Source organism: Callorhinchus milii, unplaced genomic scaffold, assembly GCF_018977255.1.
Source record: "Callorhinchus milii isolate IMCB2004 unplaced genomic scaffold, IMCB_Cmil_1.0 Scaffold12, whole genome shotgun sequence".
Lineage (NCBI taxonomy): Eukaryota > Metazoa > Chordata > Chondrichthyes > Chimaeriformes > Callorhinchidae > Callorhinchus > Callorhinchus milii.
The window spans coordinates 16,720,921-16,739,423 of NW_024704753.1; the positions used below are offsets into that span (position 1 = coordinate 16,720,921).

General features: G+C 43.3%; 1 protein-coding gene across 4 annotated transcripts in view; it reads left to right on the plus strand.

Moving 5' to 3' along the window:
- LOC103176707 (6-phosphofructo-2-kinase/fructose-2,6-bisphosphatase 4) overlaps positions 1 to 18,503 on the plus strand; it is a 50,176-nt gene that overhangs the window by 9,632 nt on the left and 22,041 nt on the right. For 2 of the 4 annotated variants that reach the window (XM_042339640.1, XM_042339639.1), the window contains exon 1: positions 10,256 to 10,454. In XM_042339640.1, coding sequence (XP_042195574.1) covers positions 10,355 to 10,454 — 100 coding nt within the window. In that variant the 5' untranslated portion in view covers positions 10,256 to 10,354. Of the gene's footprint in view, positions 1 to 3,870; positions 4,113 to 4,956; positions 5,081 to 10,255; positions 10,455 to 18,503 lie in introns of those variants that run through there. The other 2 variants (XM_042339642.1, XM_042339641.1) reach the window with 2 other exon arrangements.

Below are 18,503 nucleotides of genomic sequence, written 5' to 3' on the forward strand. Positions count from 1 at the left end.
GTGGATTGAAGTGACCAATTCATTATTATTATTTTTCTGAAGGAATCTGACTAACAACTGGGTTCCTACTTACTGCTAGATAAACAGGTGTGTGGCGTATGGAAACTTGCCCAATATTTTGCCCTACCAGGAATCAAACCCAGGTCTCTTGCTTGCGAGGCAAGTGCTCTAACCACTGAGCTGCAGGACTCCACAAGACTCTACAGGTCTCTATTATATTTAATAGATAAATAGAGCTATTATTGAGATAAATAGTATTATGAATTATTATTACTGTAATTGGGGGAACTTCGTGGTAGGGCAACTTTATACTTAGCACAACTTTATACTTACTCCATCAACTGTTTTTTGTTTATTCAAGTTAGCCTCTGTTCTAGATTTTGCAAACTAGTCATTAGGGAGTGAGTTTGTGGCTTATTCCTTCCCTCTTGCGCGAGAGCCTGGCTAAAATGGGAAGTTCCTTGTGTGGGAGGGAGTGACACATTTTCTGTGAATTCAAAGGTCATATTATTAGGATGGTGTAATCAACTAGTTTGTGGATTGAGTTAAGAAATCAGGAAGGCATGGATGACAGGGTGTGAAATATAATCTTTCAAAAGTATATAAAGTTTGCTGCTAATCTGTTTCCACAGTAACAATTGCAGTTTATAATAATAAATTATAATTAATAATTCCAAATTATTGATGCAATAACAACCGCAACTTGTATTTATATCGTGCCCTTCAAAGCAAGTTAGTGTCCCGGGGGTTATAGCTATAATACTATACCTAAATCTCCTTTATTACTTAACAAAGCTTTTACAGTACTGTATCCTGTTAGACATCCCAAATATTTGTTACATTTTGCCCACCTTACATTTGTTAATATGAAAGTCATTCTGACTCCTGAAAGAAACTGGATAAATTATTGGCTTGTGACATGTACACTGAGTGTCTTAAAATATTTTTAATGGACAATATTGCTCAGGTTGTTTTATTGTAAAATGTGTCTACTTTGTTACTTTAATGCTGATGCAGAACCAGTTCAAAGACAACAGTTAAAGCTTCAGTCCAAGAATCATTTGTTTTTATGTTTATAATATCTCTTGGCATTGTTTCCAATCTAAATTTCACTATTCAAGTTGTGTGGACAACGTCATCCTGTTTGCTCAGATTACGTGTTTAGTTTAGGATTCTTATCTCCATATAGAACTTGTTTTCATACACATGTGTGTATGTGTCTCCACTGCTTCTCATTAATTTATTATTTGTTAACTTTCAAGGATGATAAAGATTGAATCTATTTCAGTTATTTTCAATTCAGAATTGTAACCTGAACCAGTGGGATATGTTTACACTAGCTCTTCGTTCTGGACATCAGACAGCAAATAATTTCTGCAATCTAAAACTGTCAGCAAGAGTTGTGGAGCTAAATTTAAAATGAGGAATAGCCAACGGTGATCTTTTAGCCCTATTCTGGGAGGAATGTGGCCTTTTCTTTGTGCTGTGAGCCTTGCGCTACACTAAATGTCATGCAGACTTGTATGAAGAGAGGTCAGAACAGTTCTACCTCTGAAAACTGCTGTGTTATCTGTAAACTGCCATGTTATCGGTCAACAGTTCTTGGAGTGACGAAAATGGTGTTAGTCGTCAACTGCTGACGGGCCAATCAATGCAGCAACAGGATAAATCTTGTTCGGAGACATTAGACTTACTGAATTATTTCTAAATGAACCCTTGCATTTAGAAATTGACTGAAACTAAACTTATGTCCCAGGAGTTTGTATCAAATACAAACACCCTTTATTTGCAATACCTTTGAGAATATCAATTAATGTTACTAATCTCTGGTGCATTCTTATGTGTTAATTTGTCAGATGTTGAGCTTGATACCATGGCACATGACTATCTTGTTTTTTTTGTAGCTGACGTCTGAGCAGAGGGGTAGTGCTTAAGCAATCACTGTGGCAATATAATTCTGGACTGCAATGACTAGTTAGAAACAATGGCACACTCCAGTGGAGAAAAGGGACGCATTGCAACACATGGTTCAGTGCCTATTTGCAGAGAATACTGTCGGACAGTAAACTTAATTTGTGCTAAGAGCACTTCAGTTCATCTGAGCTGTTGGTGTAGGGAGGCTCAATATTTAGCCAATCTGCTGGAAAGAGCATTTGTGGATGTTGGGTGAGGACAGGATTGAGCATGGTTGTGATCCCTGCATAGTCGAGCATTGCTGGCCAGGTTTATGGATGAAGACTGACTATTGAATCGTCTTTCTGTTTCCCTATTGGATGAAGTCCTGGATGGTGGCGAATCCCCATGGAATCGTATCCCAGTATAGATGGTACTACGTGCAGGAGGTGGTGTTTGTGTCCAGCCACAGCCTCCGCCATTTTTGTGGTCAAAAACTTGCAAAATCTGAAACTAATTAAAGTAAAATAAACTTCAGTTGTACCCATCTAAATTTTACAAAAAATGAAATCAGGCAAGTCTCTAAATAAGTAGTTGCTATCTTTCCTTTGCCTTAAGTTTTTGAAGCCGCCCTTATAATAATTGTTGGAATAATAAAAGGTTATATTGTTGGCCCTTGCACTATTTGGGGGGGGGNTCACAGAACTGCCACAAAGTAGTACAACAAGTTACATTTTTATAGCGCCCTTCATGTGGGGTAAAGTCCCGGAGCGCTTGACAGTGGTGGAATCTGACACCGATAGTAGGGTGAAAAGGTTTGGTATAGGCTCTCGCTGTAGGTATGTAAGTTGTATGTTTTACTGAGGGAACTAATTGCTGTCCTCGTTTTAAATTTTAAAAGCATTTAGTTAAATTAAATGTTTACTTCAATTAGCTCCGAGCCTGGCAATCAATTGGCAGACTGATAAGGCAATCTACAGCTTAGCATTTACAGCAGTCACGACAAGATAGATACGAACTGCGCATCAGTAAGAAAATGATTGCTGTTGGACTTGTAACATTATGGCTATTTTAAGGCGGAGCTGTTTCAAATATGGTCAAGAAATGGTAGCAACAAAGATAATTGTTTCAAAGTTGTTTTCAAAATGTTGATTCAAAGTTGTTAAACAGCAGCGTCTTGTATTTCTATGGTATCTTTCACGTGAGTAGTATCTTGGAATGCATAAGTGGCGGAGCTTGACGCCAAGCTGGGGAGAGAGGGGTGGTAAAGCGCTCTTGAGATGCCGTTCAGTGTGGAGGGTGCTTTATAAATCCAAGTCGTCGTCGTTGTTGTGACCCTAGGCCTGGACGAAGAGGGAGGTCTTCAGGTGTGATCTGAAGATGGGCAAGGCAGAGGGATTGAGATAGGGAGTTCCAGAGAATTGGGGTGTAATGGAAGTGGTGGGCAGTGCCAGCAGAAACAATAAGAGATAGTCTTTACCTTGCTCCCTCTGGAGTTGTGGAGGAAAGCATCTCTAAAGATGGTTACTCCATGCCTTCAGAGGTAGTGTTGATGTCTCATTTAACATGCATTTCTGGCACCAAATTTACTCAGTGTATTGGGGAAATTTTACTGTGTGTTTGCCTTTCAGTGCTTCCTCTCCAGTGTAAATCCTGATGTTCGGCAACAGTGGCTGGAAAGACAATATGTTGCCTTCAGTGGCGGATCATAGATACAGAAGACATTTATTGTAGAGGCAATTAACAAAAGGAGAAAAGTGAGAGAAATGGCAGAAAAGGTTCAAGTGCCCTACTCCTGTTCCTATAGTTCTTAAGAGGTAGTTTCTGCTCGCGCTTCCGGAGGCAGTGGTGACCCTGACTATAGTATAGGCATTGCTACCTGCAGTGCACAAGGCATCCTTTCTGGTTCAATGTATGTTCATCTTAATCTAGTGGAAGAATTCTAAACATTACCTCATAATTTTAATCTCTTTCCAGATTTGCAAGTGAAATCTTAAAGAATCAGCGGGTTTCTTCACAGAACTTTGGATAAGATGTCGCCTCTGGTTGAAAGAACTGAATGTAACTCTGCAAGGTCTCAGTCTTAGACGACGTTTGATTTTTAAAAGCTCTTTAAAATCAAACATACACCATTGATTTCCCATCCTGCATTTCTCCCCGTATTCATGGTATATGGAGTCTTGCCCTCATTTGAAAAATGATAACTATGACGCCTAAAGGTGAGTGATTGAACTTTATAGTAAAATAACTTCTAATAACCCTTGTGAACAATCATATTTCTGATGGAAGTATTAAATTAATTGAATAATTGAATATCTGTAGATTGTCTTAAAGTGAAATGGCAATGAGACTTACTGTATATTGCTGTATATACAGCAGTGAATTTGAAAGCTGATTTCTTTTCTCCCCTCTTTCTACTCATGTTTTGTACTGTTTGCCTGGCGTCACTGTAGTTGATGCGGTTGTTATTGCTGAGTATGACCAAAATGGTTCCCATAGCAATGAGGTTTCAGAATGTGTTCCGTTGCTCCTCCATTTTCACACTGTTAGATTGCTGAGGTATATGTGAAGATTTAGTTGTGTTGTGTTTAACTAGCACAGTGGAATACAGTAGGTGATGGAAAGTATGAGCTTTACATTTTACATTCATGAGCTCCATTAAGTTATTGAACCTACTATGACCTTCTGACTCAAGAGTGCTACCAACTGAGCCAGGCTGACACCTATGGCTGGACTACCTTGAAAGCTTTTCATTTGAGCACTGATCCTCTGTCTCTCATTGAGTCAAAAACTCAGCTGATGTGGTAAAAGTTGCAGAGCTTCATTTCTGCTTTTTGCTTGAACAAAAAAAAATCAGGTTATGGTATGGCACATTTTAAATTGGAGCAACCAAACTTAAAAATTAGCTTATGGTGTTTATTTTTTCCTTTGGAAAGTCAGCGTTGTGTCCAATACAGTAGGGAGAAGATGAGGGGTGGGGGGGGGAAATCACCCATCACGTCAACCTTAGGGCTGAAGTCAATTAATAACTCTTAGAGTAACTCTGCCCTTAATCTATTACAGCAATGCTTTACTCATCAGAACGATGCCACCTGCTGTCCACATCTGAGTAAAGCAGCAGTAAAAACAGGGTAGCCGACACTGACCATACATGCTGTGCAGAGGAATAGCACGTACAAAATATACAGTATGTAATTATAGTTCATTTATTTTAATCAATAGCTCTTTTAATTAATAAATGGATGGCTTTGTTATACTGTATCTGTGACAATTTAATATTAATTGCATCATTTTTGTGGAATATTACATGTTGCATCGTCACCATTTCAGATAGGATTATAGCTATCCATCCACTTTCTCACAGTGTTACATCGTTTATTTAGAAACGGTTCATTGTCACATATACACTACTTATTATCCATGAGCACTCTACGCTGTCTTAATCAATAATCAGTGTTTGAAGGTGAGAAAATTGGGACATCTGTCCCCACCAGGAGGCAGTCATGCACCTTCTAATGTCTGGCCAAAGAGGGACCTTGCTTGAAGTCTGCAATGAAGAAAATAAATGATGCAAAGCCGAAGCCTTATGTTATGTGGCTTTTGTTGGAGAGAAGCTTCCTTTCTATCAAACACAATTGAAAATCTGCAGTAGGTGTGCAAATGTCATGGGTGCTAATCACCCAACCTTCTTTATTCTGTTGAATTGTCAGCGTCACCATATCTTTGCGGGAAATATCTTTCAAGGAAGTGTTAAAAAACAATTCAACCCAGTGTTCTCCTTTGGTCATCATGAAGCACTCAAGATCGACAGTTTTCGAGCAGCATTGCTAGGTGTCTGAAAAAGGTAATCTTTTGAAGAGTATTTTGTGTTGGACACACAAAGATCCCAATTGTTAGCTCCCAGCTCATAAAAATCACAAGGTTAGTTTGAATTGCTTCAGCCCATTTGATCTTATCCTTCCAGAATACCCACCCTAATGTACCTTCAGCACAGCATCAAGCTGTTTTTTAACCAAGTCCAATGTCTTGAAGGGTCGCCCTTCCTCCTGGCATTTTGTTGTTAATTGCACCTAATAAATCTTGTGATCTTATGTGCATTTCCAGCACTTTTACCAGAACATCCATTCATTTGAACATGACCAAATATGTAGTGCAATTACTTACATTGGGAAGATAAATTGTGGATAACTCAAGCTGTTAAAGAGTTTAAATTTAACTATGGTAGAAGGTGGTCAAGCCCATGCGTATGGTTATACTTTAAAGCACTCTAAGGATCATCCAAAAGTTCAGTGTTAAATGCTGAACTTTACATGAGCAAGTAGATGACCTTACTTGGAAATGATTTGATCTGTGAGTGTGCTATATATACATAATATATATATCAGGTAATTGAAGACTGATTTATTCTGTTCTTTGAAGTGATTTAACACCTGAAAATGCTGCATTCTGTCTTTCAGAATTATTGTAAATGGGCAATTTTCTATCAGAATGCTAAAATATACAGCATACAATAGAGGGGAAAAAACTTCACAAAACAGACTGAATTTAAAAGCTCTATAATGGAAGGATAGGGGTAGGAGAAAGATACTGCACGTGTAGATTTTGGGCATCGTGGATGCTTGGTTTAATTTTGATAAAGTTGAGGCATCAGTATGGATAGGATTCTGTTGGAAAAAAAATAGTCGTCATAAGGACGGCATGCTCTACATAAAACCGCTTTTGGGTCCAGAATTGAACCAGGATCTGTCTGCAAACTCCTCCATTTAAAATGCAATTGGGTGAAGCAACTGGCAGGTAATTGCTAAGGTTAGACTGAGTGCATTCACATGGTAATAACATTGTGCGGTCCATAGAGTGATTGATTCAGCACTTTTTGTTCTACTGATAAACGAGTGCAGCTGCAGTCTTGTTTTTCTCCTGTCTGTGTACCTATAATTATTTTGTTGTGGATTTTTTAAGAGAACCATAGGGCCAATACTGAAATATAGGGGAAAGAGCGATGATAGATAGCATAGGGACATGTTTCTGTGATTTTCATGATAAAGGTTAATTATATAATGGAAAATAGCAGCTTTGCTCACCTTTGCAGGGAACTGCACTAATTGTTCTTATTCTTATGTATGTAAGAATTTTATTGCTTTTTATTTATATGCCTTTTATTTATTGCTGCCTCGTGCTGTTTTGACAGAGTGAGCGACAAATCAACTAACACCTCTAGATCTCATTCAGCTCCCCCCTTGGCACATCCATGGAGTCCTTGTGTTACTCACTCTTGGATTCTATATGTAATACCTTGCATTTGTCAGTATTAAGTTTCATTTGCCAGTTATCAGCCAGCGGGCATACCTTTCTAGCTCTCCTTTGTAGATGCTTTGCTATCTTCCAGGTAGGGCGAAACCTTGGGCAAGTTTCCTTACTCCACACAGAGCCTAATAATAATCCCTCCAAAAAAAAATAATAAATTGGTCATTTTCAATCCACGACTGTTTGTGGGACATTGCTGTGCGCAATTGGCTGCCGCGTTCACCCACAAATATACAGTCAATTCACTTTACAGTATATTCTGTGAAGCGCTTCGGGACGTCCTCCCGACGTGAAAAGCGCTATATCAAATGCAAGGATTATTATTTTATTATCTTCATCAGAATAGTTGATTTGACACTGTAGGTCATGAAGTGCTCATTTTGGTTGGTAATAGTAATAGCCGAGAGAGTACAGAGCTGTGTTTGCCAGACTAAATGCAATGATGCGTTATTGAGTATTGCACAGCGTGGCATTTTATTTGCCCTCTTGTTTCGATGCTTGGCGGTAGTTGCACCGCAAATGATCAGAGTGTTCTTGCCTCTCACACGCTGCCTGTTTTTGCAGTAGCACTTTTCCTATCGTGTGTATCCTAAAGCAGTTGATTGGTGAGCGCTACCAAGCTTTCCACTGATTGGGTGGGTCGATTTATAGCAGCCACTAGCCATGATTTCTGCATGTGATTCTCTGAATGTGTTTACAAGGCCAGAAAGAAATTGACTAAAGAGGCTTGTGCGTGTCATTTTTTTTCTATAGATTAAGAATAGGGGGGGCGGGGGAGAAAGTCCAAGGCATTCTACTGTCCGCGTCAGATGACTCGTTTTAAGAAAAAATGTGGACAAACTCCTAATTCTTGGATTTAGGCTCAAAATGTTTTGCTCAATGTTAAGTGTTTCACTGATGTAGGGCCGAGGTCATTTCTAGGCCTCCCAAGACGTTCCGAACAACAAACTAGGTCTCTAGTGCAGACCTGTTGAATTCTCGTGATTGTGGGTTGGTAGGGGTTTAGGAGGTGGCAGAGGTAGGGTGGGGCGAGGCCATGGAGGGCTTTGTATGTGAGGACCAGGATCTTGAACTGGATCCTCTGAAGGATAGGGAGTCAATGGAGTTGGGTGAGAGTGGGGTCACAGAGTTTGGTGCGGGAGAGGGCACGGGCTGCAGAGTTCTGGATTATCTGCAGCCTGTGGAAGGAGGAGTTGGGAAGGCCGACAAGTAGGGCTTTTGTATAGTCGAGCCTCGAGGTGATAAAGGCACGAAGAAGAGTTTCAGTGGCCTGAGGGGTGAGGTAGTGGCAGTCGGGCAATGTTACGGAGGTGAGCGAAGGCAGAGCGGGTCATGGCTTGAATGTGGGGGAGAAAAGACGGTTGATTTGATATAGGGCCTTGTCTTTGCCACATCTCAAAGCGCTTTACATACTGTAAAGTGAATTGACTGTATATTTCAAAAGCTGACTACTCTGCATTGTGTAGGCAGTACTGATGTATTAAACAGCTACACTTACGCTATGCAAAACTTTTGAACGAACGCCAATATAAAGCGCTCCACATTAAACCTATTGAACTTGTGAGGACATTCCAGGCGACACTCCAATACAGTCGGGTGGGGGGAGTGCTGCAATCCTTCAGATGACACATTATACACCTTGTGGGGTGGGTGGTGTGGGGGGGGGGGGTGGTGTGGGTGGGGGGGGGTGGGTGGTGGTGTGTGGGGGGGGGGGTGGGTGGTGTGGGGGGGGGTGGGTGGTGTGTGTGTGGGGGAGGTGGGTGGTGTGTGTGTGGGGGAGGTGGGTGGTGTGTGTGGGGGGGTGGGTGGTGTGTGTGTGGGGGGGGGTGGTGTGGTGTGGGGGGGGGGTGGTGTGTGGGGGGGCGGGTGGTGTGTGGGGGGGGGCGGGTGGTGTGTGTGGGGGGGGGCGGGTGGTGTGGGTGGGGGGGGGGGTGGTGTGGGGGGGGGGGGTGGGTGGTGTGTGGGGGGTGGGTGGGTGGTGTGGGGGGGTGGGTGGGTGGTGTGGGGGGTGGGTGGGTGGTGTGGGGGGGGGTGGGTGGTGTGGGGGGGGGGGGTGGTGGGGGGGGGGGGGTGGTGTGTTTGTGGGGGGGGGTGGTGTGTGTGTGGGGGGGGGTGGTGTGTGTGGGGGTGGGTGGGTGGTGTGTGTGGGGGGGTGGGTGGGTGTGGGGGGTGGGTGGGTGTGGGGGGGTGGGTGGGTGTGGGGGGTGGGTGGGGGTGGGGGGTGGGGTGGGGGTGGGGGGTGTGTGGGGGTGGTGTGTGTGTGGGGGGGTGGGGGGTGGTGTGTGTGTGGGGGGTGGGTGTGTGTGTGGGGGGTGGTGTGTGTGTGGGGGTGGTGTGTGTGTGGGGGTGGTGTGTGTGTGGGGGGTGGTGTGTGTGGGGGTGGTGTGTGTGTGGGGGTGGTGTGTGTGTGGGGGTGGTGTGTGTGGGGGTGGTGGTGTGTGGGGGTGGTGTGTGTGGGGGGGTGGTGTGTGTGGGGGGTGGTGTGTGTGGGGGGGTGGTGTGTGTGTGTGGGGGTGGTGTGTGTGTGGGGGGACGGGTGGTGTGTGTGTGGGTGTGTGTGTGTGTGGGGGGGGGTGGTGTGTGTGTGGGGGGGGGGGGTGTGTGTGGGTGTGTGTGGTGTGTGTGTGTGGGTGGTGTGTGTGTGTGGGTGGTGTGTGTGTGGGGGGGGGGGTGTGTGTGGGTGTGTGTGTGTGTGTGTGTGGGTGGTGTGTGTGTGTGGGTGGTGTGTGTGTGGGGGTGGTGTGTGTGTGTGGGGGTGGTGTGTGTGTGGGGGACGGGTGGTGTGTGTGTGGGTGTGTGTGTGTGTGTGTGGGGGGGGGGTGTGTGTGGTGTGTGTGTGTGTGTGTGTGTGGGACGTGTGGTTACTCGCCCTCAAAAGGGGAGCGCTCCCGCACTCGGGGACTTACGGCAGCTCCGCGTCCCTCTGCCACGTGCCCTCCCCCTCCCCGCCTCCCCCCTCCCGTCACATGCCGACCAGGCGACACGGGAGAAGCCGCAGCGCTCGGGCGGGCGGCGCGGGGTGTCGCGGCTCTCTTCGTTTGACGCCCCGCGGGGTTGGGTGGTGGTGGTGGTGGTGGGGGGAGGACATGGCAGCGCGGGCATAAAAACCAGCCCGAGCCGCGAGCGGAGGGGAGGGAGGGAGGGAGGGAGCTGGAAAATGGCGGCCTCCCCCTTGGAGCTCACACAGAACCCCCTGAAGAAGATCTGGATGCCGTGTAAAAATGGCCTCACCGAGATCCACACGGCGCAGAGGAAGAGTATGTTACTGGGGGTACAGAGCGCTGCTGCGGGCGGGCGGGGGTGGGGGGGGATGGTGGTGGGGGGGGGCGGCGGCTGTTTGCGAGACCGGTTCCGTTTCGAGACGATGTCGGGCGGACCAGACTCTGGGGGTCTCTCCCCCCCCCTCTCTCTCCTCTCTCCCCTCTCCCCTCTCCTCTCTCTCCCCCCTCTCCTCTCCCCCTCTCTCTCCCCTCCTCCTCCTCAGCCCTTTATTGTGAAAGTCTCTCTCGTCGCTGTGGTTACGGATTTGAGGCGCAACTCCGGATTATTCTGTGACCGTTAAAATGACGTTGCGAAATCGCGTGTGTGGGTGTGGGGGGGGGGGTGGGGGGGGGGGGTTATATATATATATATTTCATATATTTTTATACATATATATATATAAAAGGAAAGAAATGGGGACGAGTTCACGGAGGCGCTGCAGCGGCGCTCGGGTTTAAAGCGGTGGGTTTCTGGGGAGAGAAGGGGTGGAGAGGGGTTTCGGTGGAAAGTTATCCTTTGGTGTTTGCGCGTTGTTAAACGCCGAACGAGTGTGGCGTTACCCACAATAATAATAATAATAATAATAACAACAACAACACTCACTGCCTTTGCAGTGCTCACACACACAGTTGCTTTTCATAGCCTGGGATACCACTGATGGAGCTTTATTGCATACAGTATTTGCCCCATAAACAGTTTGCAGGGGGTGGTTTTGAACATTGTGCATGTTTTTTATTGTGTGTGTAGTGTGTGTGTATTTGTGTGTGTGTTTGTGTGTGTGTATTTGTGTGTGTGTTTGTGTGTGTGTATTTGTGTGTGTGTATTTGTGTGTGTGTGTTTGTGTGTGTGTATTTGTGTTTGCGTGTGTGTGTGTTTGTGTATGTATTTGTGTTTGTGTGTGTGTGTATTTGTGTGTGTTTGTGTGTGTGTGTTTGTGTGTATTTGTGTGTGTGTGTTTGTGTGTATGTCTATGTTTGTGTGTTGGTGGAATGAAATGTGGTACTGAAACCCAATCAATTCCATTTTAGGCTACACGGTGAATAATAGATGGTTTTTGTTGTTGTTGTTGTCGTCGGTGACTGTACACACATCACACCGTTCCGTTCGTCCTTATGGTCTTATTGCGGTTTGTGACCGCGTCGTGATTTTTGTTCACGTTTGTAAACTTGGGTCTCCCGCCCTTTGCGCTGCGAAAGTCTTCACAAAATGCTGTTTTGAGAGCTGAACGGTTCGAGGAACCGCGAGAAACCTCGAACCGTTCAGGAGACAATAGTGCGGTAATGTGGAACAGCGCGTTTTTTTTTAAAAAAAAAACACGAGGGGCTTTTTTTTTTGTTCAGGGTTGGTGTGTACATACAAATATCGTTTGCAATTCTGTTTCATTCGCCGGTTATTTTATGAGATGATTTTTTAAAAAAAAAAATACCTTTTGTGTTCGTGAGTGTTGGTGCACATCATACCATCTTTTCAGTCTATTGTTTTGGGATATGTTAATAATAGTCCTTGCGTATGCTAATGTCAATTAAAACGTGTGCTATAAGCTACCATTTTGGGTGTCCCACCATTTAGTTTCTCTTATCTCCCCCCCCCCCCACCCCTACCTCTCCTCCTACCCACACCCTCCTCCCATCGCCCTCCTTTAGGGAATCTTTGCTCAACGATCTCGAGTTGCAGGTTTAAGAATGGTATGAAAACAAAGAGCCGTTAACGCTATTTATTTGATGTTCGTGACAATTTTTTCATTAGGCTTCAGTAATTGGTATCTTAATTCCCGTACTAAGGTGTCATACCATCCCCTATAGTTTAACCCTAAAACTGGTTGAAAACATCAGGTGATTTTTTTTTAAAAAAAGACAAGGAATTACTTCATAAACGGACATGCTTTGTTTTTTTTCTTCCTCACCATCACATTCATTGCATGACTGATGATAGGCCCATCATACATTTGAACTGAATGATGAGAAGAGAGTCTGACGGGGGGGTGGGGGGATTTGTTTGTTTTCTCTGACATAAGAACATTTATTTGTCCGGGGAATGATTTGTGTTCGAATATTCCAGCCCAGGATACTTTGGAGCTCAATCTATTATTCTTATTCAGCCATGGAGCTGCTGAATTTGTCAACCTTCCTTGATAATTTGTATCCACCAGCAAACAGATGGCAAAAAGAAATGTTTTTGCCTACATGGCAAAAAAACATTTTCTCCTTGGCTTCCTTACCACACTCCCTCACACATTACTTAAAATCGCTGAGACGTATAAATAGTGACATACTTTAAAAAGGCATATTTTTTGAATAACGGATAACTGAAAGAATTCAAGGCTGTAATTTGAGGATTCCACTTATTAATCAACGGTTTCAAACCAGAGGTTCACAACTCTATTCAGACAAGGTCATTTGTTGATGCTGAAGAGGTGCAGATGAGATATCGGTTGTGGCGGGAATGTGTGTGGTTCAGATAAAATGGTTTAGCTGTCGGATTTTGGTGCACAGTTTGCCTTTGAAACCTCTGATCGTAACCATCAACAATGGTTAATTTTCTTTTGCCCACAAAATACGCAGTCAGTCCACTTTACAATATATTCTCTGAAGTGCTTTGAGACGTCTCAACGATGTAACAAAGCCCTATATCCAATGCATGGATTATATATAACTATTCTTAGTCGGTGTCTCATCCTTTTTGGTTTGTTCTCCTTATCCTTTCATCGCAACTTTCGTCGTACTGTAGGTTCTTTGTTACCTCGGCCATTGCTGCTTCATTCTCTGGTCAGCTTTCTGGGCTCTTTGCCACTTTGCCTTTTTTTTGGCCCCTTACACGTACTTTTCAGTCTTTTTCCCAGTTACCCCTGCCCTAATTCCAAGTGCCTGGGACGTCTTTCTGGTGTGAAGGGCGTAGTGTTGTTTGTTGAGTCACTCAAATTCTAGCCATTTCAAGAGTGGAGCAGGTGCATGCAAACAATTTTAAAATTGGAACCGTCAGCCAGGGCTGCAAGTACACAGAGAAGACATATTCAAACATAAGGGCCTTCGTTTTTTGCATAAAGACTTGCGAACGCCGGGCTGATTGCAGTGGGCTATTTGGGAACCACAATTTTAGACGAATGTTGAAATATGAATCGTCGTATGTTTGACCCAACACAAATAGGGTCGAAGCACTTTCAGAGAAGCAGAATATATGAAAAGATTAAGTGTTGGTGGGCAACACCCTTATTTGTAACTTGAGGGATTGCAGTCAGATTCTGACACCAAGAGATGTCCTTTTGCCATCTTAAAAAAAAAGTGTTTCTAAAAATGTTCCCCTTTTATAAGTTAATGACTGAATTCCAGTTTGTGTGGTCACTTTCTGTGGTCACATTCAGTTCACACAATAAATTCTTTGAACTTCACTTGCGTATGGACATTTGTCCCAATATGGTATGCACTTGTTCAAGTGTCTAAAGAATTATTCTGTGAGCCGCTGCCTCCCCCCATCAAAAAATGTTTATGCGGAAATACTACTGTGTATAATACAAATAGTGAAAACTTTCTTAAATATTAAATATAGTTTGTATCTAAATGACTATGCTGCACAGTACTTGCCCCCTCCCTTGCCTCTCTCAAGGCCCTCCTCTTCGACCGGGCCTTTGGCCACACGCCTACCCCTGTCCTCCACCCGGCCTGATTCCAACCACCGGCTCTGGAGTAGATCCCTGACCGTCCAGTGCCTTGGGACGTCCTCCTGACCGGAAAAGTGCTATACAAATATAATTTGTTGTTGCTGACTTGGGCTTAGAGAGTTGAATCGGACAGGCTGGTTAAGGCATTAGTAGTTCCACGGATTGCTTCAGACTTTCCTGGGCTTTTCCAGGCTTGAATCCTTGGTTTCAGCCAGCCCGAAAGAGACCATGCTTAGCTCTTCAACCAGATGAAAGCCTGACCGCACTGATGCGCATCCCACTGGGAACAGGGAGAGCATCAGCTTAGAATGACTCAGGCTTTCATCTGTTTGAGGTTGATAAAATGAGTACCGTGCTAAACATATGTTCAGGTTGTGGGACAGAAGTAAGCCAGGACTCTTGGGTTGGCTGCATCCAGGATTCATTCTACGTATATAAAAATTAGTGACTAATCTACGCACAAGCAATATACCGCTTTATGATAGGTATTCTGCTTAGCTTAATCATACTCCAAAGCTTCTAGAGCCCCCGAGGCCCATTAACTAGCATCCCTGCAGCACATAGTTTCTTAATCCTGCTTCAAACTGTTATTTTTTGTGTCATTAATAACGAAGAGGCTTTCATGCCTTTGAGCAGATGGTGTGACTCTCAATGTGTCCGTGTGCACACCAGCCCTTTTCTGTGTGGCGTGGTGACTGGATGAAATCTTAAATAAAACCGAAGTCGCTGGGAACACGCAGCAGGTCAGGCAGCATCTATGGATAGAGGAAAATCAGTTAACGCTTCAGGTCGATGACCTTTCGTCAGAACTGGGGGTGTCCGAAGGGAGCAGATTATAAGGTCAAGCAGAGAAGAGGGCGGGAAAGGAAGACAAAGGAAAAATTTAGTCGGGAACAGAAGATGATGAGAACAGAGGTGTTGATGGTCAACACAAGACAAAAGAACGCAATAGTGGGGGAGATTATGGGAAGAAAAGATGCGTCTAAGACCCCAGAGGATGTGTGAATGGTTATAGAAGAGGAGAAGGCAAGTCTGAGAGAAGATGGGAGCTGTGTATAAGGTCTGCCAGAGGGCTGTAACATTGTTTCCTGGCCTAGTCTTCGGCCATTTACATCTGATGGCTTTCACAGCTTCAACAATAATTTTCTTTGTTCTTCTCAGCCCCTCCCACAGACTTCTTCACCACAGACTCTAAAAATTCTTCTTTCAGTGTACTGCTGGAAGCTCGCTCTTTAACGCTCCCTGTGAGGGTACAGGCTTTTGAACACTGTTTTGTTCAGTCTTATTTGCATATCAATTTAGGTGCTGAACATCCTCGGCCAGTGGAAAACAGCTCTGAAAATGGGGCAAAATAATTTGCCTTGGAGCTCATTAATTTTGTACCCCCCGGCACATTTGGTAGGCTTGAAAGGAACTGAAGCTGGGAGAGTGTCTCTTAGCGATGAGCCTGCGTGATAGTAACACTGTTTTTTCAACGCAAACAAATCGTAGCGCAAGAAACTTAAAGCAGTTGCATAACCAGATGTTGAGACAAGTCGACGTACCATCGTTCTAACCTCGGTTGCTGCTAGTGTTTTTTTTTCAAGATAGCCACCTTCTGGCGAGTGGCCACTGCATTAAAAGCTCTTGCGTGCAAGCAGTCACTTGCCTCACTGGTTAATAACCCAGACTAAAGTACAATTGCTGTTGTAAATGATAAACTTTATTGATATTGAGTCATCCTGGGAGTTTGAACTTCATATCATTTAGTTGGCTGCATTACATAGATATGTGAGCTACAGTTGGCTCTATTTCTGTTTAAATTGAGGTTGGCATATACTGTTTCAAAGATATAAGGTGCTATATCAAATGTAAGGAATTTTATTTATATGCTAACAGAGAACCCATGTAGTCCTTAAAAGAGCCTTCTCGAAATGTAACTTCATTCGGTTGCTAATCAGAATAATGCGTTGCCATGTGAGACCTAAATCTGTTTCTATCTCTGTCTAAAATGAGGTAGGTGAGTATATGTTTATTATAAATCGTTTTGCCTGCTACAAGCATCAAGGTTGTATACATTTTATTTTATGAGAAAATAGCTACTGCCCAAACGACCTGTAATCTCTTTAAAGCTGAGCATTTTGCAGACTGTCACATTTTGTGAGCTGTCCAAAAGGAAAGCAACGTTTATGTAGCACCCATCAAGTAGAGTAATATTTTGGAGTTCTTTACAAGGTCAGGGTCAGGCGCTGAATGGGGAAGAGGGCAGATTCAAAAAGGTAGACTTAAAGACAAGATGGTGGGGGGTCAAGTAGGAATTTGGAAAATCATGAGAGTTTGCTCATATCGTTTTGGAGAGGCTAGGAATATTAGAATCTGAATTTTTTTTAGAGAAAGTGGCTGAAAAATTAAAATGAAGATCTTTAACAACGCGTGGCTTGTGCAGAGTTGGCTTAATTCCAGCAACTGCGCAATACACGGATGTACTGATTAATAAACTGGACGGTAATCAACAGAAATCAAGTGTTGGCCATTTAATATCTGAAGTGAAGTCGATTTATTCATTGTTCCTATAGGAGTCTCGTGGTTAGCTGAATACCATCATTTTAACAAAATTATGAAATTAGTCTTCGGTTATGAACCCTGGAAGAAATATTGAGAGGAGCATTTGAATGAGAATGACAGTGCAGCCATTCATCAGAGCTGTCAAGCAATGTTATCTTCTGCGACCTGGAGCAAATGAATATCACTTCTGCGAAAGCTGCTGCACCTTTTGCTTTAACTCAGCCAAGCTTCTGGTTTGACCGAAGGGAATTGTGTTTGGTTCTTATTTCTGTGTGAGGAAAGGTGACATTGGAATCGTTTTGGTGCAGTGTTGAAAAAAAAATGACGCACATTTAAATCCCAATTTAAATTACCAGTCATGCTGTGTTTTGTGCTGATTTCTGAAGAATCTTGCAGCTTTGCTTTCCAACATAAAACGACTGATGGTGGATCTGAAAGGACAGCTCTCTGAAGTTTTTAAAAAAAACAGCTCAGATGTAACGTGAAGTTGTTGATACACAAAAGTGTATTTGATTTGATAACTTATCCCTAGTTCTTTACAGCAAAAGAGCTTAAATAAATAAGAACAGATTATTTTAGCCAGACACTTGCTCTGATTTGGGAAGGATCACAATATTCTCTGTAATTACTAATTTCCCGAATATTATTTGCTCGTCACGCAAAGCTTTGAAACACCGTAGATCATATTCAAGTGCAGCTAACAAAAAAGATGTCGCCTTGACAATAGTGTTGTTGTTAAAGATTGCCAGCTCAAAGAAGTGTTTGGGGACTTGAGAAGTGATTTAGGAAGGGGATAAAGAGTGAGTTTTTTTAAAAAAATAGTTAGCGCATGAGGAACACCTCAGTTCCCAAATCATGTATTTAGCAATGTCGGCCAGGCAATAAGTAAAAGGTGGCAAATAGTCTACTGCATTGCATATACGTGAAGCTGTTATTGCTGGCAGATTGCAAGTTAATTTTCAAAATACAACTGCAGTCAGTGTTATTTATAAATATCAGCATTTTTGGTTTTGTCGTTTTTTTTAACTATAACCTCTGCCACAACAACATGCATCTAGCAGAGGTTTGAGTGCTCGTTGGTAGAATTGCAGTTTTAAGTGTTGTTTAAGATCACCCAGCACCGCTCTTCATCCCTCTGGGAACTGCGGTCCAGGCACACATGCTGCAAAGCATTTATTACTACTTTTACTAGGTAGTGCGCCTGCCTATTCACACGCTTTAAATTAATTGGAAAGGAACACTTGAGTACAGTGCTACATTTAACTAGACAATTTGCATCAATTAACTTTATTGTTGTAACAGAATGATAGATTATTTTGTGGTTCAGCAGAGAAATCAAGTGCTCAGACATCTTGAAATGTGAATTTAAACATCAGGTTAATAAAGTGAGTGTGAGAAGGGACCTGTTTGTGACCATGGAGACAGACTTCAGACTCCTGATAACTTGATACTGGCTTAGCTTAACTTGTCACTATCACTTAAGTCATCGTGATGTCGATATCCTGGCTGCATTTATTTATGTATTGATACATATGCCTAACTTGCCACTCCAGACAACTCATCACTGTGTCGTTTTCCCTTGCAATAATGAGTTGCCTGGTGCTGTAATGCATATGTTCCCATCGTGACTTTTTGTGACGCAGTGATGCAATTTGTTGTGACTCGTAACATTGCAAACCGTTGCATAAAACGGACATGTCTATAGATGTCCCTTTCATATTTTTTTTTAAAAAGAGATATGATATGCTTCCAGACTGGCAGTTCAATAAACAATGCAGTTTTATTCATGCAGACAGATTGCAGTGACTGCAGCAAGTGCTGTTTGGAATTCCTCCGATAGTCTGAG